Source organism: Cydia pomonella, chromosome 5, assembly GCF_033807575.1.
Source record: "Cydia pomonella isolate Wapato2018A chromosome 5, ilCydPomo1, whole genome shotgun sequence".
NCBI classification, from domain to species: domain Eukaryota; kingdom Metazoa; phylum Arthropoda; class Insecta; order Lepidoptera; family Tortricidae; genus Cydia; species Cydia pomonella.
The window spans coordinates 12685665-12703085 of record NC_084707.1 but is presented as its reverse complement, the minus strand read 5'-3'; the positions used below and the strand labels follow the sequence as shown (position 1 = coordinate 12703085).

Sequence of the window (17421 nt, the reverse complement as noted above, 5' to 3'; positions counted from 1 at the left end):
GCCAGATAATAAGCCATTCAAAGAGGCCAAAGAGGTAATGCTGCCAGTTTTCTGGCTAGACGACTGAATGGGTTGGGTAGAGAATATGAGTAAAAGAATACAACTTTGTTATTTATTATGTATTTAGGCTTAAGCACGTATAAATTATAAAAATAAAACATTATCTACAATGGCAGTGCTTGTATCAACATTTATCTTCACTACACATATTTCTCAAGAATATGAAATACCTAATTACCATTATATTAGATACAAGATATAAGAGTATACCTATACAATGTATTCAAGTAGTTTAACATTACATAACAGTGAATTTGAAAGTGAAGTGGTATTGTTTGGGTATTATATACATATTAAGGCACATTTAAATTATCACAAGCGTATTATCTATCATAAGTAATGTGGTTACATCTATCTTCTTATAGATTTTCCTTACAACTTGACCTTTGTCGTTTAATCTGGGTTAAGAAGTTTAGTAACTGTTTATATGCACTTGTCCTTTAGACTGATCCCATTCGGAAATGGAAACACTTTCTTTTTCCAAATTAAAGAAGAAACCCAAAAAATTAAATAAGGATCAAGTTGTATTATTCCATATAAATAAAATAATCTATTAACTCTACTTACGATATCATTCATCCTAACTATTAAACAAACTTTGGTGTTTTTGGCTTTATTTACCCTATTCAAAACAGGAACACTGTTAACTTATAACATAACATGGAAACTCACAATTGAGACCTCAATTGAGGCTTACGTAAAAATAAAATGGATATTGAAACATACATTTCAGACATAACATTTCAGCATTCGAGGTTTTTGATATGCCTAGTAGGCCAACCATATCTGATGTAAAATTCAAAAAGTAAATTACGTCTACAAACCATTTCGTGCTAACCAAATAGACTAGTCTAAATGTGTCCATGTTTTTGGACTGGTGGTCGTTTGGCGATAAAATGAATATCATCTGAGCCGCCTACTGGTGGATATGTGCTAAGAATCATTTTGACATATGCTTGGAGTAGTCGTGGCTGTTTTACTCATCAACACCTTGCAAAGAGCCATTAATAGTTTGGTCACAAGCGCTCACGCTTTTTACTTAAATTAGGCCCGAATAAGCATTTTTATAAACGAGAAAACTTAGAAAACCAAAGAAGCTATTTTAATTTTAAAAGACGCGATTCTCTTGAGAAGCTAAACATCGTTTTAATAAAATTAAATGACATGTATGCATTTATATCATATTTATAAATTATTTAATATATATTAAGTGTTCTCTCCACAAGATTAGGTACTTACCTACGGGATCTTATCACAGGCAACGTGTTTAAAACGTAATTCACATTAAGAATTATATGATGCCAATGACCGGTTCTAGTTACAATTACACCACAGCAATATTGAACTGATTATAGTAGTTTGCCCCGTGTAGTTTTTTGGTATTATGTTTTAAGTTGTATACACATAGGGTTGCCTTAAGTATACTGTCCACGAGTGAAAACATACGTATAGAATTATGAGTTCTTGATGCACACTGCGCATCGAGACACTTGAGAACGCGAATTGAAGTCTCCTTTGTGCGTGGCCCGCCGCGGCGGCGCGCCGAAGGCCGCGGTCTCGTCGATGACCGTGAGCCAGAAGCTGAGCAGGTTGGCGAAGTGGTGGCACGTGCCGGCCTCGCCGTTGCACTCGATGAGCGGCGTGGCGCGGAAGTCCTGCAGGCACGAGCCGGGGCTGGCCAGCGCCTGGCCGCCGCCCTGCGCGCCGGCGCCGGTGTGCTGTTGAACAGGTCATTCAATCAATATACACCATACATACATACATACATATGTAGTTTACACCATATCATAGTCTTGAAAGGGTGCCTAATGTGCCTATATTATATAACCGGGGCTTTCTCATAATTCCAAAACTTTGTCGGAAGTTAACTACGTCTTATTTTTAGACAGTCGCATGTCTCATAAAGCCCCAACCTCATGTCATTGGCAGCCTATACCTATGACAGCGGCGTAAAAATTGAGCACATTAACCAGCGAAGACTGTGTCAGGGATATCTGATTTTACCTATCGTATCGTATCGGTCAGTTTGATTCGGTTTATTTTATGTAATTTAGAATACATTAAGAATCTACTTACCATAACAAAACTGTATCCAGCCCATAACAAGCTCCAGCCTCCTGGACACGGAGGTTCGATGTCACTTTGGCTGTGTACAGCAATTACATTAGTGGGTGCTTCGCAAACAACGCATCTTGAAATGTACTCTTGAATGGCATCTCCTTCCACGGGCATCATCAACGTCGGCCTTCCAGTCGCCAGCCAGTAACTGCGGTCATTTCTACTGGCGTAGTTACATGTTCCAGTCACGTCACAAAACATGAATGGCATTGTACTGAATTTTCTTACGCAAGATCCAGCATAACCTAAATCTTGATTATGAGACTTTTCATTACCATCTATGTATAAGAGCGAATACCCTTCCCATAGCTTGATATGGCCAGGTTCACATTGAGGGATAATATCACTTTGACTGTGCTTCACCAGGAGTATTCCAGTCATAAAGTCTGTGCTAATACATGATTGTCCAGGAAGTCCAGGTGGGCCAGGTTCTCCCGCTAAACCGATTTCTCCACGGTCACCTTGGTATCCCGGAGCTCCTGTCTCGCCAGGTGGACCGGGCGGGCCCTGCGGTCCCGTCATGCCTCTGTCACCCTTTTCTCCGTTGATACCGTCCATGCCGGGCGGGCCGGGCATACCGTTTTCACCAGGTTGTCCGTTTAATCCAGGGAAACCGGGTGGTCCTCGATCTCCTTTAGGCCCGAGTACAACCTGTCCTGACTCTCCTTTGTCACCCTTAATGCCCTGCATACCTGGCTGCCCAGGGAAACCGCTGAAACCTCGATCACCCTTTTCACCTGGTAGACCTGGTTCTCCTGGCGGTCCGTCACGCCCGTCGATTCCGCTATCACCCTTCTCTCCGGGTAATCCTGGCATTCCTGGCTCTCCTGGGGGCCCTTGGTTTCCTTTTTCGCCTGGATATCCCATCACGGTCTCGCCCTTTTCTCCCCTTTCACCTTTGATGCCAGTATAACCACGAGGGCCAGGTTGGCCTGGTGGTCCATCTAGTCCGGGAGGGCCGGCAACGCCTTCCATGCCCTGGTCACCTTTCTCGCCGCGATCTCCTGGTCGGCCCGGAGTCCCGGGGAAACCTGAAGGTCCCGGAAGACCTGTTAAGCCTCGGTCGCCCTTCTCTCCGGGGGCGCCCTGTGGACCAGCACGTCCGTGTTTGCCAGGAATACCGGGAAGACCCTTCTCTCCTTTAATTGTCAATCCAGGCAGGCCAGCAGGTCCAGCGGGTCCAGTGTCACCTGTCAATTTAAAAATTTAAACGGATAAATTATAAAGAGACTAATTTTTTTTTTGTAAAAATAAGGCTTATTTGTTTATAAATAATACACTTAATTTGTTACAAATTAGTCATTCACAACCGGGGATCAAAATTAATGCTTCTAGAGTCATATACGAAAACGACGTTTCCTAGAAACAAAATCGAGGTAAATAAGTTTTACGCTTCATGAGTTCTATATGGGACCAACAAGCCTAAAACTTTATACATGTCAACTAGGCTAATCAATTAAATCATTACCTAATAATAGCAAAGGTAAATGAGAATTAAAAGAAATAGTAAGGTTGTTAACAACTTACCCTTATCTCCTGGGAACCCATACTGTCCAGTTGAACCCTTCTCTCCTTGGTATCCAATCTCCCCTTTGTCACCTGGAATACCAGGTTCTCCAGAGAAACCTCTCTCACCCTTTTGACCGGGGAAGCCTGGGGAACCTGGCAGACCTTGGTTTCCTTTTTCTCCTTTCACGTCTATCGCGACACCAGGCAAACCTCTTTCACCTTTAAGGCCAGGATATCCTACAGGTCCGGGGACTCCTGGCGGGCCGGTTGGGCCATCTTTTCCATTTATTCCATTAATGCCATCCATTCCAGGTTCTCCAATATCTCCTCTCTCACCTGGTGCGCCAGGTGCACCCGTTAGACCTCTGTCGCCAGGCTTACCCGGTAATCCATCCTTTCCGTCTATACCCGGCCATCCATCGTTACCAGGTAAACCTATGTCACCCTTTTCGCCTCTGGCACCAGTAAATCCACGTTCGCCCTGTAACCCTGGTTCTCCCGTAAATCCTTGTGGACCTGGCGTGCCTGCGTCACCTTTTTCTCCAGCGGGCCCAGGTCTGCCAAATCCAGGGAACCCTGCATTACCCTTGTCTCCTTTTGTTCCATTTCTACCTGGGGTTCCGGTAAAACCGCGTAGTCCAGTTAATCCTGGCTCTCCTTTCTGTCCTTTTTCTGAAGGTAAGGCGGGTTCTCCTCTAGGGCCGGGGGCTCCCGTGAAACCTCTATCTCCTTTGTCACCTTTTGGTCCCATTGGGCCTGGTAGTCCCGGTGGCCCTTCAAAGCCTTGATCACCCTTTTCACCAGGAGCACCTACTAGACCAGGGATGCCGTCCATGCCCGGCGGGCCTGGTTCACCAGTGAAACCAGGAGGTCCCTTTTCTCCCTTCTGTCCTGGTTCACCATCTTGACCTGGGGTACCCGGAAGTCCTGCTGGTCCTCGCCTTCCAGGGAACCCTCGAGGCCCATCAGGACCCTGAATACCCGGTTCACCTGTCTTTCCAGGAAGGCCAATGACTCCGGGTTGTCCAGGCATTCCAGGGTAACCAGCTTGCCCTTTGTCGCCAACAGGTCCAGGCGTTCCCGGAATACCACTCATCCCAGGGGGACCCGCAGGTCCAGGCTCTCCTTTGAGACCTTGTGGGCCCGGCGGCCCTGCAATTCCTGGTCGACCACTGTCTCCCTTTTCACCTGGAAGCCCATTCCATCCAGGTGGTCCATCATTTCCATTCTTTCCAGGTTCACCTCTCAAACCCCTGTCACCTTTTAGTCCGTCATTACCCTGAGGTCCAGGCGGGCCAGGCATAGAAATACCAGTGTCTCCTTTAAGACCTCTCGTACCTGGAAGACCAGGGATACCTCTCAAGCCCTTTTCACCGGGTGATCCTGGTGAGCCCATAATTCCCATGCTTCCTTTTTCGCCTCGAGCTCCTGGAAGACCACGTGGCCCAACCGGTCCCTCTTTTCCTTGAGCACCCATTTCACCCTTATCTCCTTTTAGACCTGTATAGCCTTGATCTCCCTTTTCCCCAGGTATGCCTGTAAGCAGATATTAGTCAAATATTAGCGGTAGGAAAATAACTTATAACAAACAATTTAACATACCTATAATTGATAAGGACTATTAACGCCCGGCTTCATACGCTGCAGGGCTACATTGCATATGATCCGGTGTGTATTGGCCTTTATACTTATACTATAAAAACTCGTCACTACACCTTATAAAACGAAGTCCTCCGCCGCGTCTGTCTGTATGTATGTATCATATGTCCGCGATAAACTCAAAAACTACTGAACGGATTTTCATGCGGTTTTCACCTATCAATAGAGTGATACTTGTTTGGGTGTATAATTTGTTAAAGTTTTGTGCAACCTGTGGGAAGTCGAGGAGGGTCGCTACTTTAACTGTAAAGGCAAGTCGTTGTGATCGACAATGATCACACGCACGCAGGTTTTAGCTTGTCTCTGTCCTAGGGCTCATTCTTTAATCATCACTGGCCTGTCATCTTGCCCAAATAAAACATGCAAGCAAATAGTATAATATTCTATGCTAGCTGTTCGATATCACACCTCACCTCCCCCCTCGTAAATCTTCTTTGCGATTAATCCAAAAACAAATATAGGTAAAAATAATAACATAATTGACTGTTTACAATTAATTACTCACCAGATGGTCCCGGCGGTCCTTGTGCTCCAGGCGCTCCTCTATCACCTTTCGTAAGTTCCCTTAAATTCGCAGGACATTGACCAGGTTCGCCCTTCAAACCCATTCTTCCCGGGAATCCTTTATCTCCTGGCAGTCCTGGCTCTCCAGGAGTACCTTTCTCGCCCTTTATTGAACGACCCTTTTCACCAGGGGTACCTGGTCGACCGTGTGTTCCTGGAGTTCCATCGATTCCAGGGGCGCCGGGCAAACCTTGGTCACCCTTGTACCCTGGCATGCCTATTGTGCCTTTACTGCCGGGAGGGCCAGCCAGTCCTTTGTCTCCTTTTGGCCCTCTGAGACCTGGAAGACCCCGTTCACCCTTTTCTCCAGGAGGTCCTTTTACTAGATTTGACGGTATCATTGCAGGCAGACCAGGGCTTCCAGGAGGCCCCATTGGACCATCGTCACCTTGTTTACCCTGTACCAAACATTCATATTTTAATATGTAGGTAGGTATATGTATTTATCTAGGCTAACAGAACGAACTAAACACATAGTCAGACTTCAATTACTTAATAGTATAGTATGGTAGTTTGGTAAAATGGATAATGTAAATTCAGCAAAACAATTGTAACCCCTTCAAATATATTTGTATGCAGAGGTGCTAACCTAATAGTTTTGCTGACTGTAGACGTTACGGTGACTACTAACTTAAAGCAAAAAAGTGTAAAAAAGGCATAAGAACTTACCGGTTCTCCTGGTGTTCCCGGTAATCCATGAAGGCCATCAGGACCGCGTTGGCCAGGCACACCAGGGGGCCCCTGCGGGCCTCGCTCTCCCGGCGTCCCTGGCAAGCCATCAAATCCTCGGTCACCCTTCTGTCCGGGCGTCCCTGGTCTACAGTCGTTACAGACACCGCCTCTGTCTCCCTTAGGTCCCGTCTCGCCCGGATATCCCGGTTGACCTGGGTTTCCTTTGTCTCCTTTTCTTCCGCGTGGTCCAACATCTCCTGGCATACCCGGGGTTCCTAATGTTGAATTACCAGGAGCACCTCTCAATCCTTGGTAGCCTCTGTCTCCTTTTTGACCTTTCTGTCCAGGTAATCCTGGTTCTCCACTTGGTCCTCGATCACCCTTAAATAGAGAATTACAAGACATACACTTACAACTTAATACTTACAGTCACTTTTAGAAAAAAAAGTAACTTTTCCATAGGTTTAGCCTCATAGTATGTTAGTATACCTACTGTAAGGAAGGGGAGAGTGGGGTACAGTGGATCGTAGGTTGCTGATTTTTTGCAATAACTTTACTAACATCATAAAACTTATCATTTATTAACGGCTGAAATCCCAATCCATAAAACAGTTCTTTATGGATACCTTTTTAACCCGTCTTATTTTATGTAGCTACCTTTCAGCTGTGTTCATTGTTTGGTTTAAGTGGCAGACTTTAAGCTCAAATATAAAAACGATACAATTCGAAGGGAAAATGGCGTTACTACTGCTCTTAAAAAAAAGGTGATCCATTGTATCCCACTCTCCTCTAATTGTATATATTTGTATTTTATATTTATAGTGAGAACATAATATTTAATTAGTTTCCGTTTTCATTAAATGTTCTTTGCTGACTTATTTAAATGTTGTACGGAGTTCAATAGCAAGTAATAGAGTTCCTTATTCACCGTGTTTTTTTCGTTAATTTCAAGGGTTTCACAAAGACACCGGTATTCTAATTAACTCCATTTCGGAAATAATCAATCATTACTACAGGGCCCTTACGAGCGTATACAGTTGCCTCAGGGTCTGTTTACATATTGATTAGTGTTTAGTATTTACATTTGCTACTAAACGTAAGTACTTACTATCTCGGACGATCGATGTTCGAAATCACATTGATATGTGACAGTTTTCAATTGTTTGGTTTAAATTAAATGTAATGCCCGAGTTACAGAAACGCTATATACAACATTTAATTATTTTTTATAATTAAATTTTATATATATATATATAATAACTATGCCATTTAGTTTCCTTAAACGTAATTACCCATACCCCGGAATTCAATAAAAACACGGTTTATACAATATAAATGTAGTCACCCCCAACAACTGGCCAGAAATAACATAGAATCGTGGAAATCAAGAGGAAAGGCCTTTATCACGCAGTGGGACATTATTATAGGCTAAGAGAAAAAAAAACTAGTACTTGAGACCAATTTCAATGATATAGTAAGGGATACTCTTAAACTATAGTATTTAAGCGTCTGTTTCCAGCATGGCTTCAGCCATTTTCAAAAATCTGAACGTAGTTCATGTATATTTTTTTTCAGATGCAATAAAAAATAACTTTTCGGTGAACCAATAAATACTTATATTATCACTGTAACTTACCGGAATCGAAATACCACTGTCGCCCTTTTGTCCTCTCTCGCCTGGGTATCCGTCCTGTCCATTGTACCCCTGAAGTCCAGCAGGTCCAGGTTTCCCTTCGGGTCCAGTATCTCCTTTGTCGCCTTTCATTCCAGGTGGGCCTTCTCGTCCTGGTGTGCCGGGGACTCCCTGTCCTCCTGGGGGGCCCATCGGACCAGTCCGACCCGGTTCTCCGGGATTTCCGTCCGTGCCTCTTGCACCTGGTGCCCCAGGATTACCTCGGGGTCCGATTGGGCCGGGCGGGCCGACAACTGAGCCTGTGCTGCCGCCGGGTGGCCCGGGCACACCGGTAAGACCCCTTAAGCCTGGAGATCCGTCTTTGCCCGGCTCTCCCTTTTGACCGGGTCTGCCATCACGACCTCTCAGGCCTTCGTTACCTCTGTCACCTTTTTGTCCTCTCTGTCCACTTGCACCAAACTGACCGACTCGACCCTGTAATTAAGTATTATGTGAAAGTTTATTTAATATTTTAATTTGATAAAGAGAAGATGTTTTTATGCCCAGTAAGATGACAGTGTAAAAATATTAAAGCAGATTTGAAACGAGCGTTTTCTTACAATAATTTTGGACCCAGGTACGTCCTTAAACTACGTCCACAAGAGAGGTATGGGCATTGTGAATTGTCATCTCGCTTTGCGTGGTAGGGCACAGCGGATGTTATTCCACATCTAGAGCAGAGCCCAACTGAGGAAGTACCTCCACCTTACAGAAATCCACAGCCCAATAACACTAGACCCTACTCATAGTGTTGTGTTGCTGCCTGTAAGGTTGCCAGAGCTCAACAGGGTGCGGAGTGTTAGGGTCGGCAACGCGCATGTTACTCAGAGGAGGCACTGCAGGCGTACATAGGCTTCGGAAACTGCTTACCGTTAGGCGGGCCGTATGCTTGTTTTCCACCGACGTAGTATATTAAAAAAAAACAGTTATCATTGTACTTACTCGCTCACCAGTGTTTCCACGAATACCCTTCTCTCCTTTTGGTCCTATCAGACCAGGTAATCCTTGTTCGCCTGTTTCTCCCGTATATCCCTTTTCACCCTGCATGCCCGGTTCACCCTTTGCACCTTTGTCTCCCTTGTCACCTTGAGTTCCCAGGATTCCTCCTTTGTCTACTTCCACATGTAAAGGTTTTTCCGAACAAGCCTGTCCCTTCTTGCCTTGGTCTCCTCTGTCACCTTTGTCACCTTTTATCGACAAACCTTTTGGACCCTTAGCACCTTTTTCACCTGGTTGACCTGGTGATCCCTATAATTAGAAATATTAGTGACATTGGTGTGGTGGATAAACGCACTGTAACACAAACTCGGTACATAAATTATAACTGTAGCAGCAATATATACCAGTACATTTAATATCATAGTATCATGCCATTTGTAATAGTAAAGCCGAAATAAATATTTATTTTGGAAATCTTGCACGAAGGACTGAATTTATATAGTTACCGCGTATCCTGGTCGACCTCGTACGCCTTGCGGGCCGGGCTCTCCTGTGGGTCCTATGGGACCTACGGGACCCTGTTCTCCGGCAGACCCAGGTTCTCCTTTGTCACCCTTTGGATATCTTCCGACGGCTGCCGATTCTCCCTTGTCTCCTTTTGATCCCGGAGTACCCGGAAAACCGCGAGGTCCTGGATACCCCCTCTCGCCTTGAGGACCCGCATCTCCCTAAGCAAATCGTAACGATTAAAACGCGGAAGCAATGTCGCATGAATTAAAACTCATCAAAGGAATATGTATTAGGACCACTTGCACCATCCCACTAACCCGCGGTTTACCGGTTAAACCGTTAACCCAGTGTCAAATTGTACTGGTAACCATGGTAGCTCCAGGTTCCCGGGTTAGTGATTAGTGCAAGTGACCCTTCACTGCTTGTGCTATCGACCTCGTACGCTATTTTTGTTTTCCAATTGTTTATAATATTATTTATTTTTCATCACACTTGCTCGAAAATGATCTTATTTCATGCAGGTGTACTGAAGGACAAAGGCTATTTTGATTCCGCGGGAGTTATGGATTGTGAAAAAAAGCTTTAACTCCCTAGGGAGTTATATCTTTACTTTTAAATTATGTCACTTATACATACATACCAAGTAGCATAAATGAGTTTTATTTTTAAAATACTGACATTTATAATTTAATATTTTTGTTTATGTTTAAAATTATTTAATTTCATTAATTTAAAAGCCATTTATAATATTTTTACATAATTTTCAATCGTGGCTGAATGCCGAATAGGTCTGCGCCTTCGATGCTTAATCGGTCAAGAAATTACAAAATGGCGGACGAATGTTTGATATGTCACCGTGTTTAAGAATTATTTCGCTTAAAATTTAGTTTTTTCTTCGCAAGTGTGATGAATAACATTGTGTGTCACTCCGGGGGTAAGAATATTGCAAACTCGGGTCTATAATTCCCTCCAGCCTGCGGCTATCGGGAATTGCCACCCTCGTATCCAAAATTTCACTTACCCCCCTCGTTGCACAATGTCCATAAGTCAGTTATTCTGAGCGCTAATGAACTAAGTTTATTGGAACTTAGGGTCTATTTGTAAGGCTTCTATTTTCATTTTCAATTGTGTTTTTATTTTTCTCTCATTGTACGCATGTGTGTGTGCGTAAGTGTTAGCATTACTTTTTTTAGAATACTTTTTAATTACTTGTGAGTTCCTGTAATTGGCTTTCTGTTTTAATCTTGTTGTCCTATTGTAAGTTTAAAGCTGTTGGTTCTTAAATACATAATTGCAACAAAGATGCTTATGTTTCTGTCCAACCCCAGCTCGTATCATGAATTCTTAGAACTTAGATACCAAATACCACATGTTCTATTAGATTAGGTCGCCAAATCGGACCCCGGGATCCTTCAGGATGCAACCGAGAAAAAGCAAAGCCTTTGTACAGAAAATGTCAACTTATAGTACATAGAACAAAATAATGAGTTTAATCACAGAATAGGCATTACTTACGTCTGTACCATTGCAACCATCTCTGCCCCGGTCGCCGGGCCTGCCCGGGTCACCCTGTAGTCCAGGACGTCCCGCAAAACCTTGGAATCCCTGTTGACCAGGTTTTCCTCTATCACCTTTCGGCCCTCGAGGACCTACTGAACCAATTTCTCCTTTTTGACCTTTTGGGCCCGATGGTCCTTCAGGTCCCTCGTGCCCAGGTAATCCTGTAGGTCCAGGCGGACCAAAAGAACCTTGTTTTCCCTGGAAAATTAAATTACATGAAATTATACAGACATAAACATTCAATTCCAATCAATCAGAAAGAAATAACTACCTAGATAATAATTGTTATTAGGTAGAAGATACCTACATATAAAATATTTAAAATCCTTACATTTGGAATATGTTAAATACTCATAGCAGCCGCCGCCGCTATTACTTGCTGCATCAAAATATTTGTCATTGCAGATACTAGTCTAGTACCGTCGGATGACCTAATAAAATTAATTTGGGTATAAAGTAATACTATGTAGTTGCAAGTAAATGCATGTCATGCGACATGCAGGTTCTGCCATGAGTCAGAGGAGACTGCAATGCACATTCTCAGCTCCTGTGGACCACTAATGTCAAAAAGAAGTACCCACTTAGGGCGGCACGTATTGCAACCCTATGAGGTACAGAACATTACGGCCCAAAGAATCTGGAATTTCCTGGATTCATCGGGCATCAGCAATGAACTTTAAAGGGCTGTCACAATAGATCAATGCCTGGTCGACGTGGCACTCAAAGGCCCACAAACTACAATAATAATAAGTAAATGCTTACCTTAGCGCCTTTCTGCGCAAGACACAATGGTTGGCAAGAGGCGCGCGCCGTGCAGTTCGGGTGCGGCGTAACGCGTTGCTTCGTGATAGGGTCGTAGTGGGCGCCATAGGGCTCGCGCGCGGCCGGCGGCTGCGGCCCCGGCTGCTGGGACGGCAATGCCCCGTAGTTGTACCTCGGGTCCGAATATGAGTTCCTAGATGCGTCCGGGTATTGAGGGTATGAGTTCCTTGACGCATCTGGGTACTGGGGGTATGTGTCTCTGGATGCATCAGGATACTGAGGATATGTGTTCCTCGTTGGATAACTTCCCGTGGGATAGTATCCGGGGTTAGAATTTATTTCGTTCCTCTGAGCGTACCACGCATCATCTTGCTGAAAAATAATACACGTAGTCAGGTTAATTATATGTAGTTATCTTTCTTTTAGAATTGTATAGCTAAATAAATTAAAAATCCTTGGGATACTAACTCGTCAAGTGGAGTTTACGAAAAGTATAGAACTAAGTAGTACTTCGCCTCGAATGTAAGAACTATTATATTATATAATCTGTGCTCGAACTGTAACTCGCGATTTGCAAAAAATCTAAGCGTAACTAGTTCACCATGATAAATGCTACTTCTTCGTTAAATGAATTAAATAAGGTACCTTCCCCCCTCCCCCCTTAACCGCCAACCTTGAGGGCCTTAGCATGTTTATCTGGAGACAACAAGTTATAATTCTACCAATTTACAAAACTACACGAATTATTTCTCCTGATTTTATTATTTTTCTTAAGCTAACTTAAACATAAATGCAATTTCGTCAAAGAGTAAATGTTTTTTTGAAATAAACAAACAAGCTCTTTCATGTGATACTAAGCTCGATCGCACTTTCTCACCGACTAAATCGCTTTTAGGCCTCCTAGCTCCATAATCCCATGATCAATCCTGCTTATATAAGAACTTAACTTGTATATACCCCATGAACGACGCTTTTACTTAATTTTATTTCGATTTCTAATTCACAGAACAAACTATCGTAAATAAAAATTAACTTCGAAAATGTCGGGATATACCCCACCAACTGCGTCTCAAGTTGCATTCAACTTCTAAGAACTTCGCTTCGCTCGCTCGTTCTTTGAGATTAAATAGTATCAAGAAAACAAAGGATACGTAATTACCTAACTAAAAAACTTGTTTCCATTTTCTGCAATGCATATATAATTATACTAATACTCGTATGATCAAGAATATATAAAAATTAAAACGATCCGGTAGATATTATGCCGCTATACCTAACTATTACTTAGGGCCCTTCATTGCTTTTAACCACATTTTGAAATATGTTAGGTACCATCAGCCACAAAAATGCATGGCGGCTTTATCAATGCATTAATTTATAATTACTCCATGCAATTTCGCAGCTGTACTGTACAGTGATCGACCATCAAAAGTAACGTACCAGACTATGCGTCAAAAGTATAATACCATTCTCTAATAGCATAAAAAAAGAGATTATGTCTCTAATGTAGAACAAACAGACAGGGTCAGATTCTTTTGAACACATACTGTAGAGATATATCACTAGTTGGAAAGTATTCGATGGTGGAAGATTATTTTAGCGCGTTTTTTCATCCGCTATTTTTGATGCTGACTGTACGATCGGTGCCCCCAATTAAGTAACCAAGTAGCCACACAGTTGTACAGAAAAGTGGATAATTATGTTAGGGAACCGACTACAACATCTGAATTAGAAATAAATTTTAACTTGTGCCTAAGTTTAAGCATAAAGCGAGCTGGCCAATGAGTTCTCAATAGCACGGTGCATGTAAGCTAGTTACATATGTTTTGCATTCTGAATATGCAACTTGATATTTAGCTGCGTCTGCTTTCTTTTGTAAACGAACACTAGTTTCCGTATAGGTACAGATAGTACCTATTAGTAGTTAATACTGATTGCGCAATAAGCATTTAAAGGTATGGAGCCTTATTAGGTATTGTATAAAATATTAAGAGGTTGTTGACTCGTGTAATGCCGACCTATAAGACCTATATTAACTAGTGCTCTGTGAGCTGTAGAGCTCGCGAGCAAAGCTTAAAACTCAATAAATGTAAGGCTCCGCCATTTTGAAAACAAAATCCAAAAGCTGAATCGACAAAAAACTATTTAATCATAGAACCTACTTCCAAAATTTCATCGGTTGAGAATTGCGATCTGTAGAGGAGATTAACCAAACATCCGAAAAAGGCGTGAAACTCAATTTTTATATGGGCGGACAACCCTTCGCGCCTACTTTTTTTTTAATTTTCCTCCTTTTCTACTGACAATGAGGGTTTGCCAGAGTATATGTTAGCTAACGTTTTGCCACTTTTATTTGGAATAATTGGAATACTTACTTTTTCCTATTTTTAAACCATGATTAAAGATAGGTATATGATTTTCAAGGGCAAAATAAAAAGTAGCCGAAGCATAACCGAAGTTTTTTGGCTGTGTATTTATTGTAGGTTCTGTATTTTTGGCTTGGAAAAAATAAAATATAGAAACTTTAATCTTTAACAAAGCTTAATTACGTGATACTATCTAAGTATGTCTGAGGGATGAAAATTAATATCGGGCGTGAATTTCACAAGAATCAACCCGAAACTATCCCTTATTTCGATTTTAAAACGGTAAATTTAGTCTTTTAAAAAGCGAAAAGCACTTTTACCGGGTGTTTCCTGTAACACGAGCAAATAATTAAACCATATATTGTACTCCTAAAACGATAAAACTTTTGATTAACAACTTTAAAAATTATGAAATCTATCGATTTTAAGTTTTTCATACAAATTTGATATTATTTTCAATGTACGTTGACATCAGTGTGTTTGGCGTTGCTTGTCACGCATTAAACGTAACAAATTTCACAATACATTGCGTCTTAGAATTAACTTCAATGTGTAATAAAAATTAAAACATAAGTTATTTTTAAAAGTTGCTGAACAAATTTTGGTGAGTTTGAGGAGTACAGCCTACAGTTTAATTAATTGCTCCTGTTACAGGAAACACCCGGTATGAAGCTTGAAGTCGGAAGAGCCCGATTGATTGACAGACTTTTAAATGCTTTTTTTGTACGTTGTTTGATTACTCGAAGACAGATTAACGGATTTGAATAATAGAGTTGTTTCCTATACTTAACTATAGGTATATAAAATATAACTATTAAATTTTAAAAAATCGCACTATGCTAATCAAAATTAAATAATAATGTTAAAATCAGATTTTAAACCATTTTATGCCCAAAATGCCTTACCTACATCATTTAGGAAAAGAGCTGATACTCTTCAACGGCTAGATCGATATTTATTAAACATAGGTAACAATTACCGCAAGGAAACTCGCTTTCACGTAAAAACCACATCGAAATCGGTCTGTCCGTTTCAGAGCTACGATGCCACAGATATATATATACACAGACAGAAATTGGTGTCAAACCTATTTATAACACCCCTCTTTCTGGGGTTAAAACTGTTTCACACTAGTCATGAGAGCAAATTTAGGAATTAACACAGATCAATAACAAACATGTTTTTGCATTTTCAATTCATTAAAACATAACCGTAAACTTTAAGAAGAAACAAGTATGGAAATTTGTGAAGTCACAAGAGTCACGGAATAGGCATTCGATTTTTCAATGCTTCGAAATTTAAGGGAACTAACTTTATCTCAGCTCATAAGTCATATGCCAACGCTTAAACCTACTACAGTGCGGTACTGGGTCTTGTTAACTAAAGCCTCTCTACGAACGTCATACTAAATGTATTTGAACGTTAATCATGTTAATTTTGGATACTGATATTTATATCAAAAATTTGATTTTGGCAAGTTTGTTTTCGATGCTAGTTTTAAGTTTGATGCCTATTTCTATTATTTACGGAATAATTGCATGGTTACACTTAACAATCCACCCTGTATAAAGTATGTTCATCGAGAATTGTGGCGGTTATCAGTACGGCAGTGCGCGAGCCGCCCAGCCCGTGCTCGCACATACGTAATCAGTTTCTGGAGATATTTATATATTTGACCTCCACTTTACATCGTATACCGAATTACATAAAAAAAAACTTAACGGATGTCATCATCAGATAAATGTTCTATTAACAATGAACGCATGGTTATACTTAATCATAAACCAGTACAAGGTTTAAATTTTAATTTAACTTATTTATAACCTCTCTGTATATGTTTTCATACATATGCATAGGCATGCATACAGTTTTGGTTTCGTACATACTATTTCGATTATTTTTCAGAAGTATTTTTCTGTCCGAGATTTGTTGAACAGTGAATTTCAGGGGGAAAATAGGTAAACTTGGAATATAAAACAAAACCAAATTTAATTAAAAGAGGTCCACATCGCATACAATTCATACGTATATTAATTAATACACAATTTTTTTTTAATGTATGCTAAGTTTAGGACACAACCGTTTGACTAAAAAAATATTACTAACATATTAAACAAAAATAAAATGTTACATAACTTTAGTAGGTATGTATTTTACACGCGCTTTGTAAAAACTGGAAGTGTTATAGAGGTTTGCGCAATACCGGCGCATTACATCCGAGCATTGATAAACTTTGTCGGTCTCGGGTTTGATCTATTTAATAATTAAATTTAATCTTCTGCCTCCATCCGCCTGTTGTTACCTGGTTCTATTTTTCTTTAAAATTTATTTATGGTTTTACATGTATGTAAAATGTATAATTGGTGCAATAAATAATATTTACTTACTCACTTCTTTATAAGATTGTATAGTTTAAAACTACATTTATTACTTTTTATAAAATAAAATAAAAACATTTCGAGTCTTATTTTGTAATTTGAAAGCATTGAAAGACGCACATTGTATGTTAATATTTTTCTCTGAACTGTTTGAAGTTCGACTTTGACCAAATGTTCGCATTTGGCAGAAGTTGCAAAAAGAGGAGTAAAGCCGGCCGGCGCTCGCCGCGGCTCCAGACCCGAGCCCGCCGCATTCCCGCTACTTTTTATATGCGATTTTAATCACTTTCACCAAATTCTAATAAAATACAACTTGTAATTTGAAACAAAAAAAACTTACTGTGTTGACTCCAATTAGGGGCAGCGCGGCCACCAACCTGCGAAATAAAATAAAATACTTTACTTACCAGTATTTTTTAACTTAGTTAAACTATGGAATTAAAAACTTTTTTAATTAAATTATATAGGAACATTCTGGAAAAAAATAGTGTAGACTTTGTAAGTTTTGAATTTCGTAATTCCAAGTTTAGTATAGAAGTACGCTCACCATAGCAAGTGGACCGCCATGTCCCGGAGCGCGCAGCGCCTGAGTCCCGTGCGCGCGCGCAGTTAATGCCGGGACGGGATACTAAGGAGCGCTCGGCTCGGGCGG

The 17421-nt window shown here is 41.1% G+C and overlaps 1 protein-coding gene across 1 annotated transcript; it reads right to left on the bottom strand.

Annotated features, from left to right (window-relative positions):
- Window positions 1-104: 104 nt before the first annotated feature.
- LOC133517745 (collagen alpha-1(IV) chain-like) lies at window positions 105-17409 on the bottom strand. Its single transcript, XM_061851135.1, has 12 exons — window positions 17317-17409; window positions 17110-17146; window positions 12026-12397; window positions 11219-11461; window positions 9700-9921; window positions 9197-9502; window positions 8219-8689; window positions 6580-6963; window positions 5852-6308; window positions 3706-5223; window positions 2137-3368; window positions 105-1778 (listed from the first exon to the last, which is right to left on the bottom strand). The coding sequence occupies exons 1-12, from the start codon at window positions 17334-17336 to the stop codon at window positions 1515-1517; spliced, it is 5526 nt and encodes a 1841-aa protein (XP_061707119.1). The 5' UTR covers window positions 17337-17409; the 3' UTR covers window positions 105-1514.
- Between the last annotated feature and the right edge of the window lie 12 nt (window positions 17410-17421).

Coding starts and splice junctions, on each gene's coding strand:
- LOC133517745 (XM_061851135.1), bottom strand. CDS start 17,336: ATGGCGGTCCACTTGCTATG. Junction 12,398..17,109: donor CCCTAATTGGAGTCAACACA/GTAAGTTTTTTT, acceptor ATTATTTTTCAG/CAAGATGATGCGTGGTACGC. Junction 9,922..11,218: donor ATGGTTGCAATGGTACAGAC/GTAAGTAATGCC, acceptor CGATTTGCTTAG/GGAGATGCGGGTCCTCAAGG.